Raw genomic sequence first — 22,350 nt, 5'->3', positions numbered from 1 at the left:
TACTATACAGCATACCACTAGGTTATATACAGTATGTGTACTATACAGCATACCACTAGGTTATATACAGTATGTGTACTATACAGCATGCCACTACTAGGTTATATACAGTATGTGTACTATACAGCATGCCACTACTAGGTTATATACAGTATGTGTACTATACAGCATACCACTAGGTTATATACCGTATGTGTACTATACAGCATACCACTAGGTTATATACAGTATGTGTACTATACAGCATAGTGGTGTATCAGATGGAGACCACTAGGTTATATACAGTATGTGTACTATACAGCATACCACTAGGTTATATACAGTATGTGTACTATACAGCATACCACTAGGTTATATACAGTATGTGTACTATACAGCATACCACTAGGTTATATACAGTATGTGTACTATACAGCATACCACTAGGTTATATACAGTATGTGTACTATACAGCATACCACTAGGTTATATACAGAATGTGTACTATACAGCATACCACTAGGTTATATACAGTATGTGTACTATACAGCATACCACTAGGTTATATACAGTATGTGTACTATACAGCATACCACTAGGTTATATACAGTATGTGTACTATACAGCATACCACTAGGTTATATACAGTATGTGTACTATACAGCATACCACTAGGTTATATACAGTATGTGTACTATACAGCATACCACTAGGTTATATACAGTATGTGTACTATACAGCATACCACTAGGTTATATACAGTATGTGTACTATACAGCATACCACTAGGTTATATACAGTATGTGTACTATACAGCATACCACTAGGTTATATACAGTATGTGTACTATACAGCATACCACTAGGTTATATACAGTATGTGTACTATACAGTATACCACTAGGTTATATACAGTATGTGTACTATACAGCATACTGATGGCCTGTACACAACACTGTTTGGATGACGGGTCTGTTCTTTCAAATAGGGGAATTTCAAACATTTCCTAATGTTTCTGTGTCTGTGTATTAGATATGACTGGGGCTCAGGACGGCAGTGTCCGTATGTTTGAGTGGAACAGGCCACAGCAACTCATCTGCTTCAGACAGGCAGGCAATGCCAGAGTCACACGCCTCTACTTCAACTCACAGGGAAACAAGGTCCACACACAGACACACACACACACAGACAACAATACTATTTTTCATCCTCAGTATTATGATTGTGCTGATCTCTCTGTGTTGGTCTGTCTGTTTCTATCTGTCTGTCTCTATCTGTGTCGCTGTCTCTCTGTGTCTCTGTGTCTGTCTGTCTCTCTCTTCCTGCCTCTCTCTCTCTGTCTATCTCGCTCTGTCTTTCTCTGTCTATCTCTCTGTCTCTCGCTATCTCTCTGTCTCTCCACGTCTCTCTCCCTCTGTCTATCTTTCTCTCTGTCTCTGTCTCTCTCTGTCTCTGTCTCTCGCTATCTCTCTGTCTCTCTCTGTCTCTCGCCATCTCTCTGTCTCTCTCCCTTTCTGTCTCTGTCTGTCTCTCCAGTGTGGTGTATCAGATGGAGAAGGCTTCCTCAGTCTGTGGCAGGTCAACCAGACCTCCTCCAACCCCAAGCCCTACGTGGTACGTAACACACGTATGCACACACACACACACACACACAACACACACACACACACACACACACACTAGTGCTTGAAGGATTAGGGATGGGGGTTTTACAGAGGGTGGGAGAGTGAGAGAGTGGGCGTGTGTGAGTGATAGAGCGATTGGGAGTGATTGATTTCCTCTGTCTGCTTGGCTAAGGCTAACACAGCCTTCTATCTCCCTTCCTCTCTCGCTCGGTCTGACTCCCCCTCTTTTCTTTCTCTCGCCCTCTCTGTTCTTTCTCTCCCCCCTCTCTCTGTCTCTCTCTCTCTGTCTCGGTCTCTGTCTCTTTCCCTCTCTCTCTGTCTCTCTCTCGGTCTGTCTCTTTCCCTCTCTCTCTCGGTCTCTATCGCTTTCCCTCTCTCTCTCTCTGTCTCTTTCCCTCTCTCTCTCTGTCTCTATCGTTTTCCCCCTCTCTTTCCCTCTCTCTCTCGGTCTCTGTCTCTTTCCCTCTCTCTCTGTCTCGGTCTCTGTCTCTTTGCCTCTCTCTCTCTCACTCTCGGTTTCTGTCTCTTTCCCCCTCTCTCTCTGACTCACTCTCTGTCTCGTTCCCTCTCTCTTTCGGTCTCTGTCTCTTTCCCTCTCTCTCTCTCGTTCCCTCTCTCTTTCCCTCTCTCTCTCTGACTCACTCTCTGTCTCTGTCTCGTTCCCTCTCTCTCTCTCGGTCTCTGTCTCTTTCCCTCTCTCTCTCTGACTCACTCTCTCTCTGTCTCTCTGTAGAGTTGGCAGTGCCACTCTAAGACCTGTGGTGATTTTGCCTTCATCACTTCCTCCAGTCTCATCGCAACGGCAGGACAGTCCAACGACAGCAGGTCAGTATCAACATTACATATCAAAACTACACCAGTCTCAATACTGTCATAACAGTAACTCCAATGACTGAAACTCTTTTCTCCTTTTCTCCTCCAGAAATGTCTGCCTGTGGGACACTCTTATTTCACCTAGTAACGCCATGGTACATGGTAAGATTTAGTTGTCATTTCAGTCCACCAGAAATGAACATGCAAAGTTACCACAGCAGATAAAACCAGTCAAATGAACTAGTTAGATGCCACAATTGTGTCTCCATTACATGAAAGATTAGGTGACAGATCAAATTTTGACTTGATCAAGCAAAGTAGAGGAGAGTGGGGTAAGTTAGGACATTTTCTACATTCAGCATCACTCTATCAAGGGATATATAGACTTCTTTTTAACAAAGATATTTAAGCAATAAGGCATGAGAACTCTGGGAATATTGTGTGATAACTCCAGACTAAGGGCTGTTCTTAGGCCAGAGGTGAAGAATGTAGTTAGCAGAGGTCCAATGATAACTCCAGACTAAGGGCTGTTCTTAGGCCAGAGGTGAAGAATGTAGTTAGCAGAGGTCCAATGATAACTCCAGACTAAGGGCTGTTCTTAGGCCAGAGGTGAAGAATGTAGCTAGCAGAGGTCCAATGATAACTCCAGACTAAGGGCTGTTCTTAGGCCAGAGGTGAAGAATGTAGCTAGCAGAGGTTCAATGATAACTCCAGACTAAGGGCTGTTCTTAGGCCAGAGGTGAAGAATGTAGCTAGCAGAGGTCAATGATAACTCCAGACTAAGGGCTGTTCTTAGGCCAGAGGTGAAGAATGTAGCTAGCAGAGGTCCAATGATAACTCCAGACTAAGGGCTGTTCTTAGGCCAGAGGTGAAGAATGTAGTTAGCAGAGGTCCAATGATAACTCCAGACTAAGGGCTGTTCTTAGGCCAGAGGTGAAGAATGTAGTTAGCAGAGGTCCAATGATAACTCCAGACTAAGGGCTGTTCTTAGGCCAGAGGTGAAGAATGTAGCTAGCAGAGGTTCAATGATAACTCCAGACTAAGGGCTGTTCTTAGGCCAGAGGTGAAGAATGTAGCTAGCAGAGGTTCAATGATAACTCCAGACTAAGGGCTGTTCTTAGGCCAGAGGTGAAGAATGTAGCTAGCAGAGGTCCAATGATAACTCCAGACTAAGGGCTGTTCTTAGGCCAGAGGTGAAGAATGTAGCTAGCAGAGGTTCAATGATAACTCCAGACTAAGGGCTGTTCTTAGGCCAGAGGTGAAGAATGTAGTTAGCAGAGGTCCAATGATAACTCCAGACTAAGGGCTGTTCTTAGGCCAGAGGTGAAGAATGTAGTTAGCAGAGGTCCAATGATAACTCCAGACTAAGGGCTGTTCTTAGGCCAGAGGTGAAGAATGTAGTTAGCAGAGGTCCAATGATAACTCCAGACTAAGGGCTGTTCTTAGGCCAGAGGTGAAGAATGTAGTTAGCAGAGGTCCAATGATAACTCCAGACTAAGGGCTGTTCTTAGGCCAGAGGTGAAGAATGTAGTTAGCAGAGGTCCAATGATAACTCCAGACTAAGGGCTGTTCTTAGGCCAGAGGTGAAGAATGTAGTTAGCAGAGGTCCAATGATAACTCCAGACTAAGGGCTGTTCTTAGGCCAGAGGTGAAGAATGTAGCTAGCAGAGGTCCAATGATAACTCCAGACTAAGGGCTGTTCTTAGGCCAGAGGTGAAGAATGTAGCTAGCAGAGGTTCAATGATAACTCCAGACTAAGGGCTGTTCTTAGGCCAGAGGTGAAGAATGTAGCTAGCAGAGGTCCAATGATAACTCCAGACTAAGGGCTGTTCTTAGGCCAGAGGTGAAGAATGTAGTTAGCTAGCAGACTAAGGTCCAATGATAACTCAGAGACTAAGGGCTGTTCTTAGGCCAGAGGTGAAGAATGTAGCTAGCAGAGGTCCAATGATAACTCCAGACTAAGGGCTGTTCTTAGGCCAGAGGTGAGGACTGTAGCTAGCAGAGGTCCAATGATAACTCCAGACTAAGGGCTGTTCTTAGGCCAGAGGTGAAAATGTAGTTAGCAGAGGTTCAATGATAACTCCAGACTAAGGGCTGTTCTTAGGCCAGAGGTGAAGAATGTAGCTAGCAGAGGTTCAATGATAACGAGAGACAAGAACTTCAATAAATAATGATTTAATAAATAATTTATAAATAGGCAACCAGAACTGGATGTTTGTAATTGTATTTATTAAGGATCCCCATTAGTTCCTGCCAAGGCAGCAGCTACTCTTCCTGTGGTCCATTAGTTCCTGCCAAGGCAGCAGCTACTCATCCTGGAGTCCATTAGTTCCTGCCAAGGCAGCAGCTATTCTTCCTGGAGTCCATTAGTTCCTGCCAAGGCAGCAGCTATTCTTCCTGGGGTCTATTAGTTCCTGCCAAAGCAGCAGCTACTCTTCCTGGGGTCCATTAGTTCCTGCCAAGGCAGCAGCTACTCTTCCTGGAGTCCATTAGTTCCTGCCAAGGCAGCAGCTATTCTTCCTGTGGTCCATTAGTTCCTGCCAAGGCAGCAGCTACTCTTCCTGTGGTCCATTAGTTCCTGCCAAGGCAGCAGCTACTCTTCCTGTGGTCCATTAGTTCCTGCCAAGGCAGCAGCTACTCTTCCTGTGGTCCATTAGTTCCTGCCAAGGCAGCAGCTATTCTTCCTGTGGTCCATTAGTTCCTGCCAAGGCAGCAGCTACTCTTCCTGGGGTCCATTAGTTCCTGCCAAGGCAGCAGCTATTCTTCCTGTGGTCCATTAGTTCCTGCCAAGGCAGCAGCTACTCTTCCTGGAGTCCATTAGTTCCTGCCAAGGCAGCAGCTACTCTTCCTGTGGTCCATTAGTTCCTGCCAAGGCAGCAGCTACTCTTCCTGGAGTCCATTAGTTCCTGCCAAGGCAGCAGCTACTCTTCCTGTGGTCCATTAGTTCCTGCCAAGGCAGCAGCTACTCTTCCTGGAGTCCATTAGTTCCTGCCAAGGCAGCAGCTATTCTTCCTGTGGTCCATTAGTTCCTGCCAAGGCAGCAGCTACTCTTCCTGTGGTCCACTAACATTAAGGCAGTTGTTGTTGTGTATCCCTGGGAATAATCCGAATTTATGTAAATTGGGCATAGGAACAGGGTAAGTTGAGCATAGGAACAGGGTAAGTTGAGCATAGGAACAGGGTAAGTTGAGCATAGGAACAGGGTAAGTTGAGCATAGGAACAGGGTAAGTTGAGCATAGGAACAGGGTAAATTGAGCATAGGAACAGGGTAAGTTGAGCATAGGAACAGGGTAAATTGAGCATAGGAACAGGAGTAGGAACAGTTGAGCATAGGAACAGGGTAAGTTGAGCATAGGAACAGGGTAAGTTGAGCATAGGAACAGGGTAAGTTGAGCATAGGAACAGGGTAAGTTGAGCATAGGAACAGGGTAAGTTGAGCATAGGAACAGGGTAAGTTGAGCATAGGAACAGGGTAAGTTGAGCATAGGAACAGGGTAAGTTGAGCATAGGAACAGGGTAAGTTGAGCATAGGAACAGGGTAAGTTGAGCATAGGAACAGGGTAAGTTGAGCATAGGAACAGGGTAAGTTGAGCATAGGAACAGGGTAAGTTGAGCATAGGAACAGGGTAAGTTGAGCATAGGAACAGGGTAAGTTGAGCATAGGAACAGGGTAAGTTGAGCATAGGAACAGGGTAAATTGAGCATAGGAACAGGGTAAGTTGAGCATAGGAACAGGGTAAGTTGAGCATAGGAACAGGGTAAGTTGAGCATAGGAACAGGGTAAATTGAGCATAGGAACAGGGTAAGTTGAGCATAGGAACAGGGTAAGTTGAGCATAGGAACAGGGTAAGTTGAGCATAGGAACAGGGTAAGTTGAGCTGCCAACACATTTCTGTACCTATTTAAATGATGTCTGTCTTTATTTCCCGATCACAATTCATCACAATGGCTTGTTTGTCTTTGAATCATTTTAAGCATCTGTAAACACGGATTAACACCTCCAACATTGTACTGGTTTGAACACATTTAACATCAGCCCTGGTGTTTTGTAATATCCCAGCGATACTCTACCTCGCGCTACAGCTGGAAATAAACCACTTCATGTTGCTCAACTTGCCATTGGCTCAACCGGTGGCTCAACTTATCCCATTCGCTCATCTTACCCCAAGGAAAACATTTGACTATATTAGCCCACACAGATACAAGGATGCACTTTCAAGCTAGGTTTAGGTCCTCATATTGAAGCTCATACAGAGCCCAACTGATGCATAGAACAATCTTTAAATGATCTACTTTAGTTTAGATACAAGCATGAAACCTCTAACACAATTCATTCATTTGACTTAGTGAAAATCCGCTTTTTTAAACCTTGCTTACCACTTTTTCACAGACTCCATGAAATGATGTCCTCTTCCTAAATGTTTGGTCAAATTATACATTTTGTTTATGGTTTTCTAGAAACAAGGGCTGGCTCAACTTACCGTTTGGTTCAACTTACCCCACTGTCCCCTGTATTAGTGTTGTCACTCATAACTCATAGTTGTGATCTGTCTCTCCAGCCTTCCCGTGCCATGAGAACGGTGCTACGGTGTTACAGTACGCTCCCAAGCAGCAGCTGCTGATCTCGGGAGGCAGGAAGGGCTTTGTGTGTGTGTTTGACATCCGACAGAGACAGCTGCTACATACCTTCCAGGCCCACGACTCAGCCGTCAAAGCCCTGGCGCTCGACACCTCCGAAGACTTCTTCGTAACCGGCTCGGCTGAGGGGAACATGAAGGTGATTTTCCGTATTACTTTGTAATGAGGAAAATGGGATAAGCTCTCCAGCTGTATTTCAATGACCAAATGTGTGTAAAAATGTATGTAAGTCACAGGATTGATCTGTGAAAGACATCATGTAATTCCATGAATGTATTGGTCATTGCCTTTCTCTTACCTCTCTCTTTCACTCCCCCTCTCCTTCTCCTCCAGGTGTGGAAGCTGGCAGGCCATGGCCTCATGCACTCGTTTAGCACAGAGCATGCCAAGCAGTCCATCTTCCGGAACATCGGAGCAGGCGTCATGCAGGTGGAGACCCGCCCCGGCAACCGCATATTCACCTGCGGCGCTGACGGAACCCTCAAGATGAGGGTTCTACCCGACCGCTACAACATCCCCTCTAGCATCTTCGACATTCTGTAGACCCCAAACCACTTCCTGTACTGTTTGTAGAGAGGTCATCTGATTGGTTAGTGGTTGAACGTTGAAACTATAACCAAACTTTCACTGGAATATTCAAATGAATATTCAACATCTTGTAGAAACGTAAATACCTGGAAGTGGTATGTCTAAATGGCAGTGGATAGGAAGGAGTAAGGTTGAAAGATTAACCAAACTTTCTTTCACTAGTATAACATTGTGTAGAGAGCCTAGACTTGTGTGAGAGAGACTAAGAGAGATTGGGGTAAAGGTTTACAGATAGATCACTAAGTATATTACACTGCTGGATAGGCTAGTTGAGAGGGCTCTAATGATATGTGTGACGTAGAGGTGAAAGGTTGAGAGATGACCAAGGTTTCAGCAGCTTTGAGAGAGCAACAGAGAGTGTACGGTACGGTATGACTTTACCTAGAGGAAATCGTATCAGAAAAGTTAAATTGAGCTGTGAATATGTTTTCCTTTCCCAAAGCCTAAAAGCGTGTATTAAAACGTAAAGCAACAGGCTCCATACTTGATTTTAACAGTTAGATTTCCTGTCATTTTAAAAGCGTCTGCTGGATGTTTACGAGTGTGTCAGTCCAAATGAAAGCTATGCATGACTTCCTGTTCTCGTTTTAAGCGGTGCAATCACATGGTTTATTGATATGATAGTGCTCTGTACAAGTGCTCAAACTCTTCTAAAGTGTGTATCTGTTGTCATTTTGTGCCCATAAGCTGAAAAACTCTCTTAGCATCTACATTAACCAGCACTGTGGTTCCTTTAGTCAGTCAGTCAGTGGTCTGGTGTGACTCGTTTAATGGCACACGTTTAATGGCACACTATCCCCATAGTGACCCCATCCCATAACACTGGCTGCCCAGTGACTCGCTAGCCTACATCGATTGATCGATTGATCTATGGATTGATTGAGCCTAGCAGCTATGTGATCACACCTCTCTGTATCTGCTGCCTGCCTGCCTGCCGTCAAAAGCCTGTTTGTGCGACAGCAGCGGCCTCACTGCTACAACCTTGTGTTTGGAAGATGGTGTGTTTTGATCCTGTGACTGTGTGTAGTCTATATGTCTCATCTGTCTGTTCCACTGAATACCCCCCACGAGAAGAAAGAAACACATGGGGTCTGTTATGTTCTGTATGGGTCTGTTATGTTCTGTTATATTCTGTATGGGTCTGTTATGTTCTGTTATATTCTGGATGGGTCTGTTATGTTCTGTATGGGTCTGTTATGTTCTGTTATATTCTGTATGGGTCTGTTATGTTCTGTTATATTCTGGATGGGTCTGTTATGTTCTGGATGGGTCTGTTATGTTCTGTTATATTCTGTATGGGTCTGTTATGTTCTGGATGGGTCTGTTATGTTCTGTTATATTCTGGATGGGTCTGTTATGTTCTGGATGGGTCTGTTATGTTCTGTATGGGTCTGTTATGTTCTGTTATATTCTGTATGGGTCTGTTATGTTCTGTTATATTCTGGATGGGTCTGTTATGTTCTGTATGGGTCTGTTATGTTCTGTTATATTCTGTATGGGTCTGTTATGTTCTGTTATATTCTGGATGGGTCTGTTATGTTCTGGATGGGTCTGTTATGTTCTGTTATATTCTGTATGGGTCTGTTATGTTCTGGATGGGTCTGTTATGTTCTGTTATATTCTGGATGGGTCTGTTATGTTCTGGATGGGTCTGTTATGTTCTGTATGGGTCTGTTATGTTCTGTATGGGTCTGTTATGTTCTGTTATATTCTGTATGGGTCTGTTATGTTCTGTTATATTCTGTATGGGTCTGTTATGTTCTGTATGGGTCTGTTATGTTCTGTTATATTCTGTATGGGTCTGTTATGTTCTGTTATATTCTGGATGGGTCTGTTATGTTCTGTATGGGTCTGTTATGTTCTGTTATATTCTGTATGGGTCTGTTATGTTCTGGATGGGTCTGTTATGTTCTGTTATATTCTGGATGGGTCTGTTATGTTCTGGATGGGTCTGTTATGTTCTGTATGGGTCTGTTATGTTCTGTATGGGTCTGTTATGTTCTGTATGGGTCTGTTATGTTCTGTATGGGTCTGTTATGTTCTGTATGGGTCTGTTATGTTCTGTTATATTCTGTATGGGTCTGTTATGTTCTGTATGGGTCTGTTATGTTCTGTGGGTCTGTTATGTTCTGTATGGGTCTGTTATGTTCTGTATGGGTCTGTTATGTTCTGTTATGTTCTGTATGGGTCTGTTATGTTCTGTTATGTTCTGTATGGGTCTGTTATGTTCTGTATGGGTCTGTTATGTTCTGTATGGGTCTGTTATGTTCTGTATGGGTCTGTTATGTTCTGTATGGGTCTGTTATGTTCTGTATGGGTCTGTTATGTTCTGTATGGGTCTGTTATGTTCTGTATGGGTCTGTTATGTTCTGTATGGGTCTGTTATGTTCTGTATGGGTCTGTTATGTTCTGTATGGGTCTGTTATGTTCTGTATGGGTCTGTTATGTTCTGTATGGGTCTGTTATGTTCTGTATGGGTCTGTTATGTTCTGTATGGGTCTGTTATGTTCTGTATGGGTCTGTTATGTTCTGTATGGGTCTGTTATGTTCTGTTTGGGTCTGTTATGTTCTGTTATATTCTGAATGGGTCTGTTATGTTCTGTTATGTTCTGTATGGGTCTGTTATGTTCTGTATGGGTCTGTTATGTTCTGTATGGGTCTGTTATGTTCTGTATGGGTCTGTTATGTTCTGTATGGGTCTGTTATGTTCTGTATGGGTCTGTTATGTTCTGTATGGGTCTGTTATGTTCTGTATGGGTCTGTTATGTTCTGTATGGGTCTGTTTTTGCACAAACATTTTATTTGTTGTTGTTGAACTATTTACCTATTTGTTTTTGGTTGGTGGGTTGGTTGGTTGTTTCTTTGCAGGCTGTTGTTATTTGTGTTGGTCTTTTTGCCTTTTACGTTAGGAATGTAAGGGGTTAATACTGTATTTTACTGGGACATAGTGCAACATGGCATAGGTTTGTGTTTGGTGATACTACTGTACTGTATTGTTTTTACAAACCTTATTGAATAGATATTTGCACTCAAATCTGGGGACACTAAGAGTTTATTTCAAAACGAATAGGCTATGGGAAGAACAAATAAACTACTGTTATATACAAATGAATGTCTGGCTGTATTTGGCCTAGTAGTAAAAAGTGAAATAGTTTTAATATATAAATATATGAAATACCACAGCAGCTTGTACAAACATGAAAGCGTTTTAGTTAATTTTTAGTTTTGTATCATACCGGCTGGATTAGTTGTATCTTTTGTTAAATGTTTGTATTGTTTTTATTACTATACGTATTATTATTATTAAACAGATTTGTGTTTCCTTCCCTCCATCTGGGTACCACGTCTGATCTCTGACATCTGTTTACATATTCTACCTTCTGTCGTCTGTAATGTTTGCACTTATGAAGCCTTATAATGCCTTCGAAACATTCATAGGTCACCTTATAGATGCAGTCATAGAGGATCATTAAAAACATCACAGTGAAGCAATAACACGCTAGGCACCTTACAAAAAGCTACCGAGCCTTGTTTTGCTTTATGGTACATGCTTCATAATGCTCTATAACATCTATAAGGGGATATTAACACTTCATAATGCTCTATAACATCTATAAGGGGATATTAACACTTCATAATGCTCTATAACATCTATAAGGGGATATTAACACTTCATAATGCTCTATAACATCTATAAGGTGATATTAACACTTCATAATGCTCTATAACATCTATAAGGGGATATTAACACTTCATAATGCTCTATAACATCTATAAGGGGATATTAACACTTCATAATGCTCTATAACATCTATAAGGGGATATTAACACTTCATAATGCTCTATAACATCTATAAGGGGATATTAACACTTCATAATGCTCTATAACATCTATAAGTGGATATTCATGTCTATATAAGATATTAACACTTCATAATGCTCTATAACATCTATAAGGGGATATTCATGTATATAAGATATTAACACTTCATAATGCTCTATAACATCTATAAGGGGATATTCATGTCTATAAGATATTAACACTTCATAATGCTCTATAACATCTATAAGGGGATATTCATGTATATAAGATATTAACACTTCATAATGCTCTATAACATCTATAAGGGGATATTCATGTATATAAGATATTAACACTTCATAATGCTCTATAACATCTATAAGGGGATATTCATGTATATAAGATATTAACACTTCATAATGCTCTATAACATCTATAAGGGGATATTCATGTATATAAGATATTAACACTTCATAAAAAGGTGCTTTAAGTAAAGTGTTGTTCAGGTATCTACAGTATATATCTATCTAAAGCTCAGTATGGGGAGGCTATGACTAGATAACTAGAGAGAGTCCAGAGAGAGACAGGAATATAGAGCAGGCTGTCCTACCGTGTTGAATAAATGATTTTTATTTCATCAGGTTGATTTTATGTTTGTTTCTGTATTTTCTCTCTCTAGACATGATAATCAGTAGAGACCATGCAGCAGCAAATATCATTGTCGGGAATAAACATATGTACAGATTTCCAATATAGGTATTTTTAAAACATTTTGCTCTCAAAGGGATGCTGGTCATGGTAGGATCCAAGTAAATATGGAAACACATTTCTGATACATATTTTGTCATGCAGTCACAGGGAAAGTCTAGTAAGGACTTTACAGCTATAAATAGTATTAACTCCACAAAAAGCCATGTTTCCAGGATAGACCTTAAAAAATAGTTACATTTACCAAATAAATATAATATACAAGTGAAAGACATAAAAACAATATAACAAGTCAAATGGTTAATAAGTATCCTTACAAAAAGAGAATTCCACGATCTCAAATAGAAAAACAGTACAGCAATTATTTTACTGTTTAAACCATCGCCACAATACTATAGACTATAACAATTATATTATAATGATCTACTTCCTACTCTGATAAGCCCTTATTCAGTTCAACTCTACATTGGAAAAGGTACAGTATGTGCATCTTTGGAAGCTGTAATCCAATTGAAACAAATATTTGAACAGCGCTCACATAAAGGTTCTTTATCCCAGCCAGCAGTCCCAGAAGGTCATTAGAAAATAGTCCTTGTTGAGATGGCATAAAACTAAAGACAACACGTACATATAAATAAAAAACAGCCATAATATTCACGATTGCTGTTCATCTTTAATTAAGCACTTTAAAAGCTGGCCATCTTTAATCAGAATACCATTAAAATACCATCTGAATACTGTCAGAATACTGTAAAAAAATAACATCAAAACACCCTCAGAATACCGTCAAAACACTGTCTCAGTCATCAGAGATGAAGTGCACCACATACAGCTTCACGTAGCTCTGATCCCACACATACAGGTGTCTGTTATTGGGGCTATAGGACAGCATGGCAAGCACCCCGCCAGGGGACCTCAGTTCAAAGGTCACGTTGACCGGTTTCCCCTTCAGGAGGTCGAAGGCGAAGGTCACACGGGTGTCCTTGGTGTCGGTGACGTAGAGTACGCCACAGGCCACGAAGGCGTTGCCGGCCTTGGTCCTGGGGTAGGTGGTGTTGATGTACGATGTGACAGAGAAGCTCTTCAGGTCCAGCTGGGCCACCATAATGCTGTCGTCCAGACTGGAGGCAAAGATGAGCCACAGGCCGTTCTCATCCGCCGCCAGCTTGAAGTAGGTCTTGGAGTTGTAGAGAAGATAGGACAGGTTGTGGTACAGAGCATTGTCGATGGTCAGGGTGTGGAGACGCTTGGACTGCAGGTCGAACCTAGGGGATGAATGGAGGGTGTAAGAAATAAACTATGTACATTTCTACATTTACCTTTGCTTTCCGTTTGCTTTCCTTAGGAACTGTGCACCACAATGCAACACCAGCAGAAGAAAAGAAGAGTCTCAGGATCAGGATCATACACAGCCAGTGACATCACAAAGACAGAATATTAAGGCCAAAAAGCTTCACCTTGATTTCCCTCTGACGGTAGGAGCTAAGGGATCAGTTGGATTCAAGCAGGGTAACTACCATCCCTTCTTTACCTGGCCAGGTTGGAGGTGCCAAACTATGGTTCTTTACCTGGCCAGGTTGGGGGTGCCAAACTATGGTTCTTTACCTGGCCAGGTTGGGGGTGCCAAACTATGGTTCTTTACCTGGCCAGGTTGGAGGTGCCAAACTATGGTTCTTTACCTGGCCAGGTTGGGGGTGCCAAACTATGGTTCTTTACCTGGCCAGGTTGGGGGTGCCAAACTATGGTTCTTTACCTGGCCAGGTTGGGGGTGCCAAACTATGGTTCTTTACCTGACCAGGTTGGAGGTGCCAAACTATGGTTCTTTACCTGACCAGGTTGGAGGTGCCAAACTATGGTTCTTTACCTGGCCAGGTTGGAGGTGCCAAACTATGGTTCTTTACCTGGCAAGGTTGGTGGTTCCAGCGATGTGATAGTAGAAGGATCCGTTATGAACGGCATGGCCACACCCCTGGTAGAACTTCCTGCCGTCGATGACCTCACTGGTGGCATTCTGGAATGAGGCGATGCTCTTATACTCCTTCACCGTGCGACCTGGAGACATAGGATTGGTTGTTGTGTGAGTGTGTAGGAGGTACCAGAGAAGTGCTAAAGATAATGTGATTGGCTGTTGCCTGCGTTTGGCTGGTACCAGAGAAATGCTAAAGACATTTGATTGGCTGGTGTGTGAGTTTGGGAGGTACCAGAGAAATGTTCGGCCACCCAGATGCGTTTGTCGTTCAGCACAGCCGTGTCTTCCATCCACGTTCCGAACGTACTCTCCATCTTAGATATGTTACGGGGGTTGATCAGTGACTTGATGATGCACTCTGAGGGACAGAAGATAAAACATTTCATTGATTGATAGATTGATTGGTTTGCATATTCAGTCATATTAAGATTTTGTCTGAGGGTTTTTAAACAAATTCTTCAAGTCATGCAAGTCATTGTACCATTTTTCTTATTTAGTGGTATCTCTTGTAACTTCCCAGCCTCTTTGGCAGACAGAGTCCCATCGTTTGGTACAGCATGTGATGGCTCTGAAATAGTCAATGATAATGAAAGAAGTGATGATGTTAGAATCAGTAGGAGAGTCGGAGGTGGGTAGAGGAACTGTAGTATAGATAGTAACAGGCTGACTCACCCAGGATCTGGGCAGCATGGTTGGGGGTGGGGGGGGGGGGGTAGATACAGGAGTTGGGTAGGATAAGTAGCGGTGTGCAGGGTAGTTACCCACCCAGGGTCTGGGCAGCATGTATGGGGGTGGGGGTGGGGGGGTGGATACAAGAGTTGGGTAGGATAAGTAGCGGTGTGGAGGGTAGTTACCCACCCAGGGTCTGGGCAGCGTGGATGGGAAGATTGGCCCGGTGACTCCTGTTTCTGGGGGGCCCCTGGGGTCCTTGTGGGCCAGGAGGTCCAGGAGGGCCAATGGGGCCTGGAGTACCAGGAGGACCAGCCGGACCTGGGGGGCCTAGACAGACCCGAAAGACAAGGATTTTCACAAGCACGTTGTATTTCAAGTAGAGCTGTCCAGGCATAAACTGGATGGACTGGTCATAAAACAGGATAGGGCTTGTCCACACTAATGTCGCAACACATAGTTTAGAGGGACGGCCAGGTCATTCAGAGATCCTCACTGAACTTCTGGAGAGAGTTTGCTGCACTGAAAGTAAAGGGGCTGAATAATTTTGCACGCCCAATTTTTCAGTTTTTGATTTGTTAAAAAAGTTTGAAATATCCAATAAATGTCGTTCCACTTCATGATTGTGTCCCACTTGTTGTTGATTCTTCACAAAAAAATACAGTTTTATATCTTTATGTTTGAAGCCTGAAATGTGGCAAAAGGTCGCAAAGTTCAAGGGGGCCGAATACTTTCGCAAGGCACTGTATCTAATATAGACAGTGGACATTGTCATTTCTGTCCGTTCTTACCCTCCAAAATGACATCGTTGGACGATTGTGTATTTTCTCCTGCGGGTCCAGGTTCTCCTCTGTCTCCTTTCTCCCCTGGCTCACCTTTCTCACCTGTGAAGGAACACGGTTATCGTTTTTCATATGTGGAGGTGATTTACAAACCCTAACTTGAGACATGGAATGGAACAGGAATTCATAAAGGCCTGATCCAAAAATAAACCCTAGCTTCATAAGATTCTCAAAGACCACAATCAAATGAGAAAAGCTTGTGTAATGTGCGAGACGTGGGTTCTTATATCTGAGCTACAGTTAAGAAAAGAGTTCCCACAATGTGAACTAGACATGGGTCTACCAAATTCAGTCAAAGCCTTTCCAGTAAACCATGAACCATTCCATTCACTTCTCCTGGGCTGCTAAAATATTGTCTATTTAGTGCCCTACTTTTGAGCAGGGCCCATAGGGCTCTGGTCAAAAGTAGTGCACTATATAGGAAATAGGGTGTGAATCATGTCCTTCCCTCCTGAGGAACGCACCAGTGGGCTGATGGGAGAATGAGGTTTACAGCCCATTCAAGAGCAGCCCAAAACCACAGAGTCATGAATAACATTAGTCTACTGTGGGACAGAAGAGCAGTTTCCTTTCTTCCTCCGTTTCCGGTTCTATGGTCTTTCCACCACAGTGGAAAACATGATTCAGCATTGTGACACCACATATCTCATAGATCTGAATGGCTGTCCAATGACAGTTGGAGAAAGAAAGTGTTAAGTGGAGATCTGTGTGTATATTATGTGTGTATCTGGGTGCACTGTGGGGTTATTGCATGCAAGTGTAGGTGTGTAAGTGTGTGCATGTGTGTGTCTGAATATATGTGTTTATGTCTCTGTGGTTGTGTGTGTGTTTCTACACTGTGTGTGTGTGTGTTTTTACACTGTGTGTGTGTGTGTGTGTGTGTGTGTGTGTGTGTGTGTGTGTGTGTGTGTGTGTGTGTGTGTGTGTGTGTGTGTGTGTGTGTGTGTGTGTGTGTGTGTGTGTGTGTGTGTGTGTGTTAGGGTGCATGCTATTGACCCTGAGGAGATCTGCTCTACCCTTTCTATGTTCTATTATCTCTCTCTTTTAAGTCACAGAGGCAGACAGAGCCCCAGGTAACAATACATAATGGACACATCATATGATAGACAGATAGATAGAATGAGGCAGAAAATAGAGAGTAAGAATGATTCTCTCTGTTACTGTAAAAGGGTCTTTCACTCCATACCTCTCTTCCCTCGTTTTCCATCAGCCCCAGGCAGTCCATCTAGTCCTGGGATGCCATCAGTGCCATTGTGCCCAGGCAAACCATGCAGGCCAGGTAGCCCTGCCATACATACATTACAACCACAGTACTTTACATGGTCAGGCAGCCCTATCATATACAAACACATTACAACCACGCTACTTTACATGGTCAGGCAGCCCTATCATACATACATTACAACCACAGTACTTTACATGGTCAGGCAGCCCTATCATATACAAACACATTACAACCACGCTACTTTACATGGTCAGGCAGCCCTATCATACATACATTACAACCACAGTACTTTACATGGTCAGGCAGCCCTACCATATACACACACATTACAACCACTGTACTTTACATGGTCAGGCAGCCCTATCATACATACATTACAACCACAGTACTTTACATGGTCAGGCAGACCTATCATATACACACACATTACAACCACTGTACTTTACATGGTCAGGCAGCCCTATCATACATACATTACAACCACAGTACTTTACATGGTCAGGCAGCCCTATCAGGCAGACCTACATTACAACACATTACAACCACTACATGGTCAGGCAGACCTATCAGTAAACACATTATAACCACGGTACTTTACATGGTCAGGCAGCCCTATCATAAATACATTACAACCACAGTACTTTACATGGTCAGGCAGCCCTATCATACATACATTACAACCACAGTACTTTACATGGTCAGGCAGACCTATCATACATACATTACAACCACAGTACTTTACATGGTCAGGCAGCCCTATCATACATACATTACAACCACAGTACTTTACATGGTCAGGCAGCCCTATCATAAATACATTACAACCACATTACTTTACATGGTCAGGCAGCCCTATCATACATACATTACAACCACAGTACTTTACATGGTCAGGCAGACCTACCATATACACACACATTACAACCACTGTACTTTACATGGTCAGGCAGACCTATCATATACAAACACATTATAACCACGGTACTTTACATGGTCAGGCAGCCCTATCATAAATACATTACAACCACAGTACTTTACATGGTCAGGCAGCCCTATCATACATACATTACAACCACAGTACTTTACATGGTCAGGCAGCCCTATCATACATACATTACAACCACAGTACTTTACATGGTCAGGCAGACCTACCATATACAAACACATTACAACCACAGTACTTTACATGGTCAGGCAGCCCTATCATACATACATTACAACCACAGTACTTTACATGGTCAGGCAGCCCTATCATACATACATTACAACCACAGTACTTTACATGGTCAGGCAGACCTACCATATACAAACACATTACTACCACATTACTATACATGGTCAGGCAGACCTACCATATACAACCACATTACTACCACATTACTATACATGGTCAGGCAGACCTACCATATACAAACACATTACTACCACATTACTATACATGGTCAGGCAGACCTACCATATACAAACACATTACTACCACATTACTATACATGGTCAGGCAGACCTACCATATACAAACACATTACAACCACAGTACTTTACATGGTCAAGCAGACCTACCATATACAAACACATTACAACCACAGTACTTTACATGGTCAGGCAGACCTATCATATACAAACACATTACAACCACAGTACTTTACATGGTCAGGCAGCCCTATCATATACAAACACATTACAACCACAGTACTTTACATGGACAGGCAGCCCTATCATATACAAACACATTACAACCACAATACTTTACATGGTCAGGCAGACCTACCATATACAACCACATTACAACCACAGTACTTTACATGGTCAGGCAGCCCTATCATATACAAACACATTATAACCACGGTACTTTACATGGTCAGGCAGCCCTATCATAAATACATTACAACCACAGTACTTTACATGGTCAGGCAGACCTATCATAAATACATTAAGACCGCAGTACTTTACATGGTCAGGCAGCCCTATCATAAATACATTACAAACACAGTACTTTACATGGTCAGGCAGCCCTATCATAAATACATTACATCCACAGTACTTTACATGGTCAGGCAGACCTATCAGAAATACATTACAACCACATTACTTTACATGGCCAGGCAGACCTATCATAGACAACACATTACAACCACAGTACTTTACATGGTCAGGCATACCTATTATAAATACATTATAACCACGGTACTTTACATGGTCAGGCAGACCTATCATATACAACACATTACAACCACAGTACTTTACATGGTCAGGCAGCCCTGCAATACATACATTACAACCACAGTGCTTTACATGGTCAGGCAGACCTATCATAAATACATTATAACCACGGTACTTTACATGGTCAGGCAGCCCTATCATAAATACATTACAACCACAGTACTTTACATTGTCAGGCAGACCTGTCATAAATACATTATAACCACGGTACTTTACATGGTCAGGCAGCCCTATCATAAATACAACAACCACAGTACTTTACATGGTCAGGCAGACCTATCATATACAAACGCATTACATTACTAACATGGTCAGGCAGCCCTGCAATACATTTACAACCACAGTGGGTCAGGCAGACCTATCATAAATACATTATAACCACGGTACTTTACATGGTCAGGCAGACCTATCATAAATACATTATAACCACGGTACTTTACATGGTCAGGCAGCCCTATCATAAATACATTACAACCACAGTACTTTACATTGTCAGGCAGACCTGTCATAAATACATTATAACCACGGTACTTTACATGGTCAGGCAGCCCTATCATAAATACATTACAACCACAGTACTTTACGTGGCCAGGCAGACCTATCATATACAAACGCATTACTACCACATTACTATACATGGTCAGGCAGCCCTGCAATACATACATTACAACCACAGTGCTTTACATGGTCAGGCAGACCTATCATAAATACATTACAACCACAGTACTTTACATTGTCAGGCAGACCTGTCATAAATACATTACAACCACAGTACTTTACATGGTCAGGCAGCCCTATCATAAATACATTACAACCACAGTACTTTACATGGTCAGGCAGACCTGTCATAAATACATTACAACCACAGTACTTTACATGGTCAGGCAGCCCTATCATAAATACATTACAACCACAGTGCTTTACATGGTCAGGCAGACCTATCATATACAAACACATTACAACCATGCAGGAGTAATATCAGTAAGTACAGATGCATATCCGTGGGCAAAACATTTAATGAATACACAATCTTAAGCACTATCCCAGAGATGCTCTGGAAGAGTCCTTGGGATACTTAACATTATGTGGGGGTCCAGTGTGTTTTCTGTCATTTTGCCATGATTACACCAAGTTACTGGGATATGTTTATGGGTCACTCTAGCAAAAAGCTGTGGCATGGCTAAAAAGGGATTGAGTTATGAATGTTTAAAGTGTTTAATCAGTTGACAACTTACCAGGGGGTCCAGGAGGTCCGGGTGGTCCTACAACACAACATAGAGAGATCAGGGGATGATAACGCACTGCACCTTGACTGGTGAGAACATGTTGGAGAATGTGTGAAACTCCACTTGAATTCACTTCAGTTACACGAGGGAAAGAAGAGTGTCAATTATTATTACTGTTCTTGTCATTATTGGGACATACCAGCTATGCAGAGTCCCTTGGTGCTGTTACAGATATCCAACAACACTTTGACCTGGAAACAAACAAACAAACCTCTTTTATTGAGGAAGAGAAGAAACGAGATGCGAACAGCAGGTCTTCACATTTTAGCATGTATGAACATTTCAGTAGAATACAATAGAATAGAATAAGTAAAACTATATACAAATGACATAACAGACTTTAACACAGTTTTGTCTTTAACAAGAGTCATGAATTTAGTCTGTTAAGAGTCTGTTCATTGTTTTTCTATGACTGACTGTTCTAGCTGTAGAACACAGCTTTTTCTCTTTCAAACGGATCATGTGTATAAATGCCAGTGCTTACGTCTGAGATGCTCACTACATACCTCAGCGCCCACACACACACACACACACACACACACACACACACACACACACACACACACACACACACACACACACACACACACACACACACACACACACACACACACACACACACACACACACACACACACACACACACACGTATACAAAGAGAGATGGATAGCCAAGCTTACTGGCACCATAGAATAGGTCATCATCATCATCATGTCATCCTGTATCTCAGTCTTCTGGAAGCCCTTTGTCTTCCTGTGTTTGTGGTTCAGCTCATGTCTCATCTTCATCCCCATCTCCTTGTCCATCTCCTTGTCCATCTCCTTGTCCATCTCCTTGTCCATCTTTTCCCTCAACGTGTGGTGTAACTCCTCTCTCAACTCATGGTGTACCTCCTCTCCTGTGTCCAGCCCACCTCGCCCTGTTTCCTGCCCCTGATGTAGCCCCTGGGTCACCTCCTGCCCCTGATGTAGCCCCTGGGTCACCTCCTGCCCCTGATGTAGCCCCTGGGTCACCTCCTGCAGGAGTTCCTGGCTCTCCTGATGGTTCAGCTCCCTCAACTCGAGCCTCAGCTCCTCCTTTAACTCCTGTCGTAGCTCCCTCTCCAGCTCACGACTCCTCTTGTTACGGGAGTACTGGTACTCCCCCTGCTCCCTCTGCTCCTTCCCGAGACCCCTTTCACCTCCTCCTGCACCTCCTCCACGCAGCCCTGCCAGCCACCCTGGGCCTAAGATAAGATAAGAAATACCTGTACATGATTAATCCCCGAGGGGTAATTGTTTAATCATTCATTACATCGTCTTGGAAAGTGTCAGCAACTCATTTATGTTACGTATGTCTGTCCACGACAGATTCATCATTGCAGGATGTTCACAAAGACAAACAGACAATGATCAACAATAAAAGCAGTGAAAACATAGCAGTATTAAAAGAGCAGCAGCACCTCCTCTTAGCTCCGCCAGCCTCCCTGCGCCTCCTGCTACTACACCTCCTCGGGGCACCTCCTGGAGGAACTCCACCACGGAGCTCTGTTCCACCTCCTCCAGCCTGGCCTCGGTGAGCTCCACACGGCTCCACAGCTGGTTCTGTTGCACTAGGAGCACCAGGAGAGCCACAGTGTTGACCAGTGCCAAGGCACATGTCCCGTATATAATCACCCGCAGGGAGACAGACAGACTTGGGCGTGAGGGGAGCATCTCACACCCTCCAATCCCTCCTCCACCTCCTCCCTTCCGGGAGTCAGCGACTAGCTTCAGCATTCAGAGCCGGATAATATGGTTAGAGACAGTCCAAGAAGTATATCTTCTCCAACAGAATCCAAAAGCACAAAGGGAGTAAGTCTTCTTGGAAGGTTAGTCCCAGGTCTAGTCTAGTGGGTTAGAGCAGAATCCAATAAATACTCTTTCTCCTAAAGAGGGAGTCTGCAATTCCAATAGAATCCAAGAGGACAGAAGTGTATATGTCCACTCCAGACCATAGATACTGTAC

At 43.1% G+C, this 22,350-nt stretch overlaps 3 protein-coding genes and 1 long non-coding RNA gene across 57 annotated transcripts in view; 2 read left to right on the top strand and 2 right to left on the bottom strand.

Moving 5' to 3' along the window:
• Nucleotides 1-10,973, top strand: part of dmxl2 (Dmx-like 2) — a 137,406-nt gene extending 126,433 nt beyond the window's left edge. For 6 of the 42 annotated variants that reach the window (XR_008131828.1, XR_008131832.1, XR_008131829.1 and 3 more), the window contains 5 exons: nt 1,011-1,138; nt 1,515-1,592; nt 2,337-2,428; nt 2,526-3,177; nt 3,242-3,340. Coding sequence is in view for 1 of the 42 variants with exons in the window: in XM_052515880.1 (XP_052371840.1) it covers nt 1,011-1,138; nt 1,515-1,592; nt 2,337-2,428; nt 2,526-2,578; nt 6,977-7,194; nt 7,389-7,598 (779 nt within the window). In the remaining 41 variants the exon portion in view is untranslated. Of the gene's footprint in view, nt 1-1,010; nt 1,139-1,514; nt 1,593-2,336; nt 2,429-2,525; nt 3,178-3,241; nt 4,205-4,398; nt 4,464-4,484; nt 5,702-6,976; nt 7,195-7,388 lie in introns of those variants that run through there. The other 36 variants (XR_008131825.1, XR_008131803.1, XR_008131818.1 and 33 more) reach the window with 36 other exon arrangements.
• On the top strand, nt 7,650-10,973 carry LOC127928687 (uncharacterized). 13 transcript variants are annotated; one of them, XM_052515888.1, is made up of 4 exons: nt 7,650-8,797; nt 9,168-9,201; nt 9,262-9,302; nt 9,472-10,973. In XM_052515888.1, the coding sequence occupies exons 1-4, from the start codon at nt 8,639-8,641 to the stop codon at nt 10,456-10,458; spliced, it is 1,221 nt and encodes a 406-aa protein (XP_052371848.1). In that variant the 5' UTR covers nt 7,650-8,638; the 3' UTR covers nt 10,459-10,973. The 13 variants fall into 13 exon arrangements, with proteins under 13 accessions (XP_052371848.1, XP_052371849.1, XP_052371850.1 ...); XM_052515889.1 differs by lacking the exon at nt 9,168-9,201 and adding an exon at nt 8,888-8,921; XM_052515890.1 differs by lacking the exons at nt 9,168-9,201; nt 9,262-9,302 and adding exons at nt 8,888-8,921; nt 8,982-9,022.
• The window catches only part of gldn (gliomedin), an 11,949-nt gene continuing 276 nt past the window's right edge, over nt 10,678-22,350 (bottom strand). The window contains exons 1-11 of the mRNA XM_052515881.1: nt 21,806-22,350; nt 21,045-21,589; nt 20,504-20,555; nt 20,314-20,340; nt 16,820-16,918; nt 15,583-15,675; nt 14,981-15,121; nt 14,604-14,690; nt 14,355-14,480; nt 14,055-14,205; nt 10,678-13,418 (exon numbers count right to left, since the gene is read on the bottom strand). The exon at nt 21,806-22,350 is cut by the window's right edge and continues 276 nt beyond it. Of these exons, the coding sequence (XP_052371841.1) occupies nt 12,953-13,418; nt 14,055-14,205; nt 14,355-14,480; nt 14,604-14,690; nt 14,981-15,121; nt 15,583-15,675; nt 16,820-16,918; nt 20,314-20,340; nt 20,504-20,555; nt 21,045-21,589; nt 21,806-22,121 (2,103 nt within the window). The 5' untranslated portion in view covers nt 22,122-22,350 and the 3' untranslated portion in view covers nt 10,678-12,952. The remainder of the gene's footprint in view (nt 13,419-14,054; nt 14,206-14,354; nt 14,481-14,603; nt 14,691-14,980; nt 15,122-15,582; nt 15,676-16,819; nt 16,919-20,313; nt 20,341-20,503; nt 20,556-21,044; nt 21,590-21,805) is intronic.
• LOC127928690 (uncharacterized) lies at nt 16,937-20,307 on the bottom strand. The gene is made up of 3 exons (XR_008131895.1): nt 19,777-20,307; nt 17,811-18,518; nt 16,937-17,118 (listed from the first exon to the last, which is right to left on the bottom strand). It is a non-coding gene; the product is annotated as an uncharacterized LOC127928690 (long non-coding RNA).

Source organism: Oncorhynchus keta, unplaced genomic scaffold, assembly GCF_023373465.1.
Source record: "Oncorhynchus keta strain PuntledgeMale-10-30-2019 unplaced genomic scaffold, Oket_V2 Un_scaffold_3531_pilon_pilon, whole genome shotgun sequence".
Taxonomy (NCBI): Eukaryota; Metazoa; Chordata; class Actinopteri; order Salmoniformes; family Salmonidae; genus Oncorhynchus; species Oncorhynchus keta.
The sequence above is the reverse complement of the archived record's forward strand: the minus strand, read 5'-3'. Positions and strand labels throughout refer to the sequence as shown.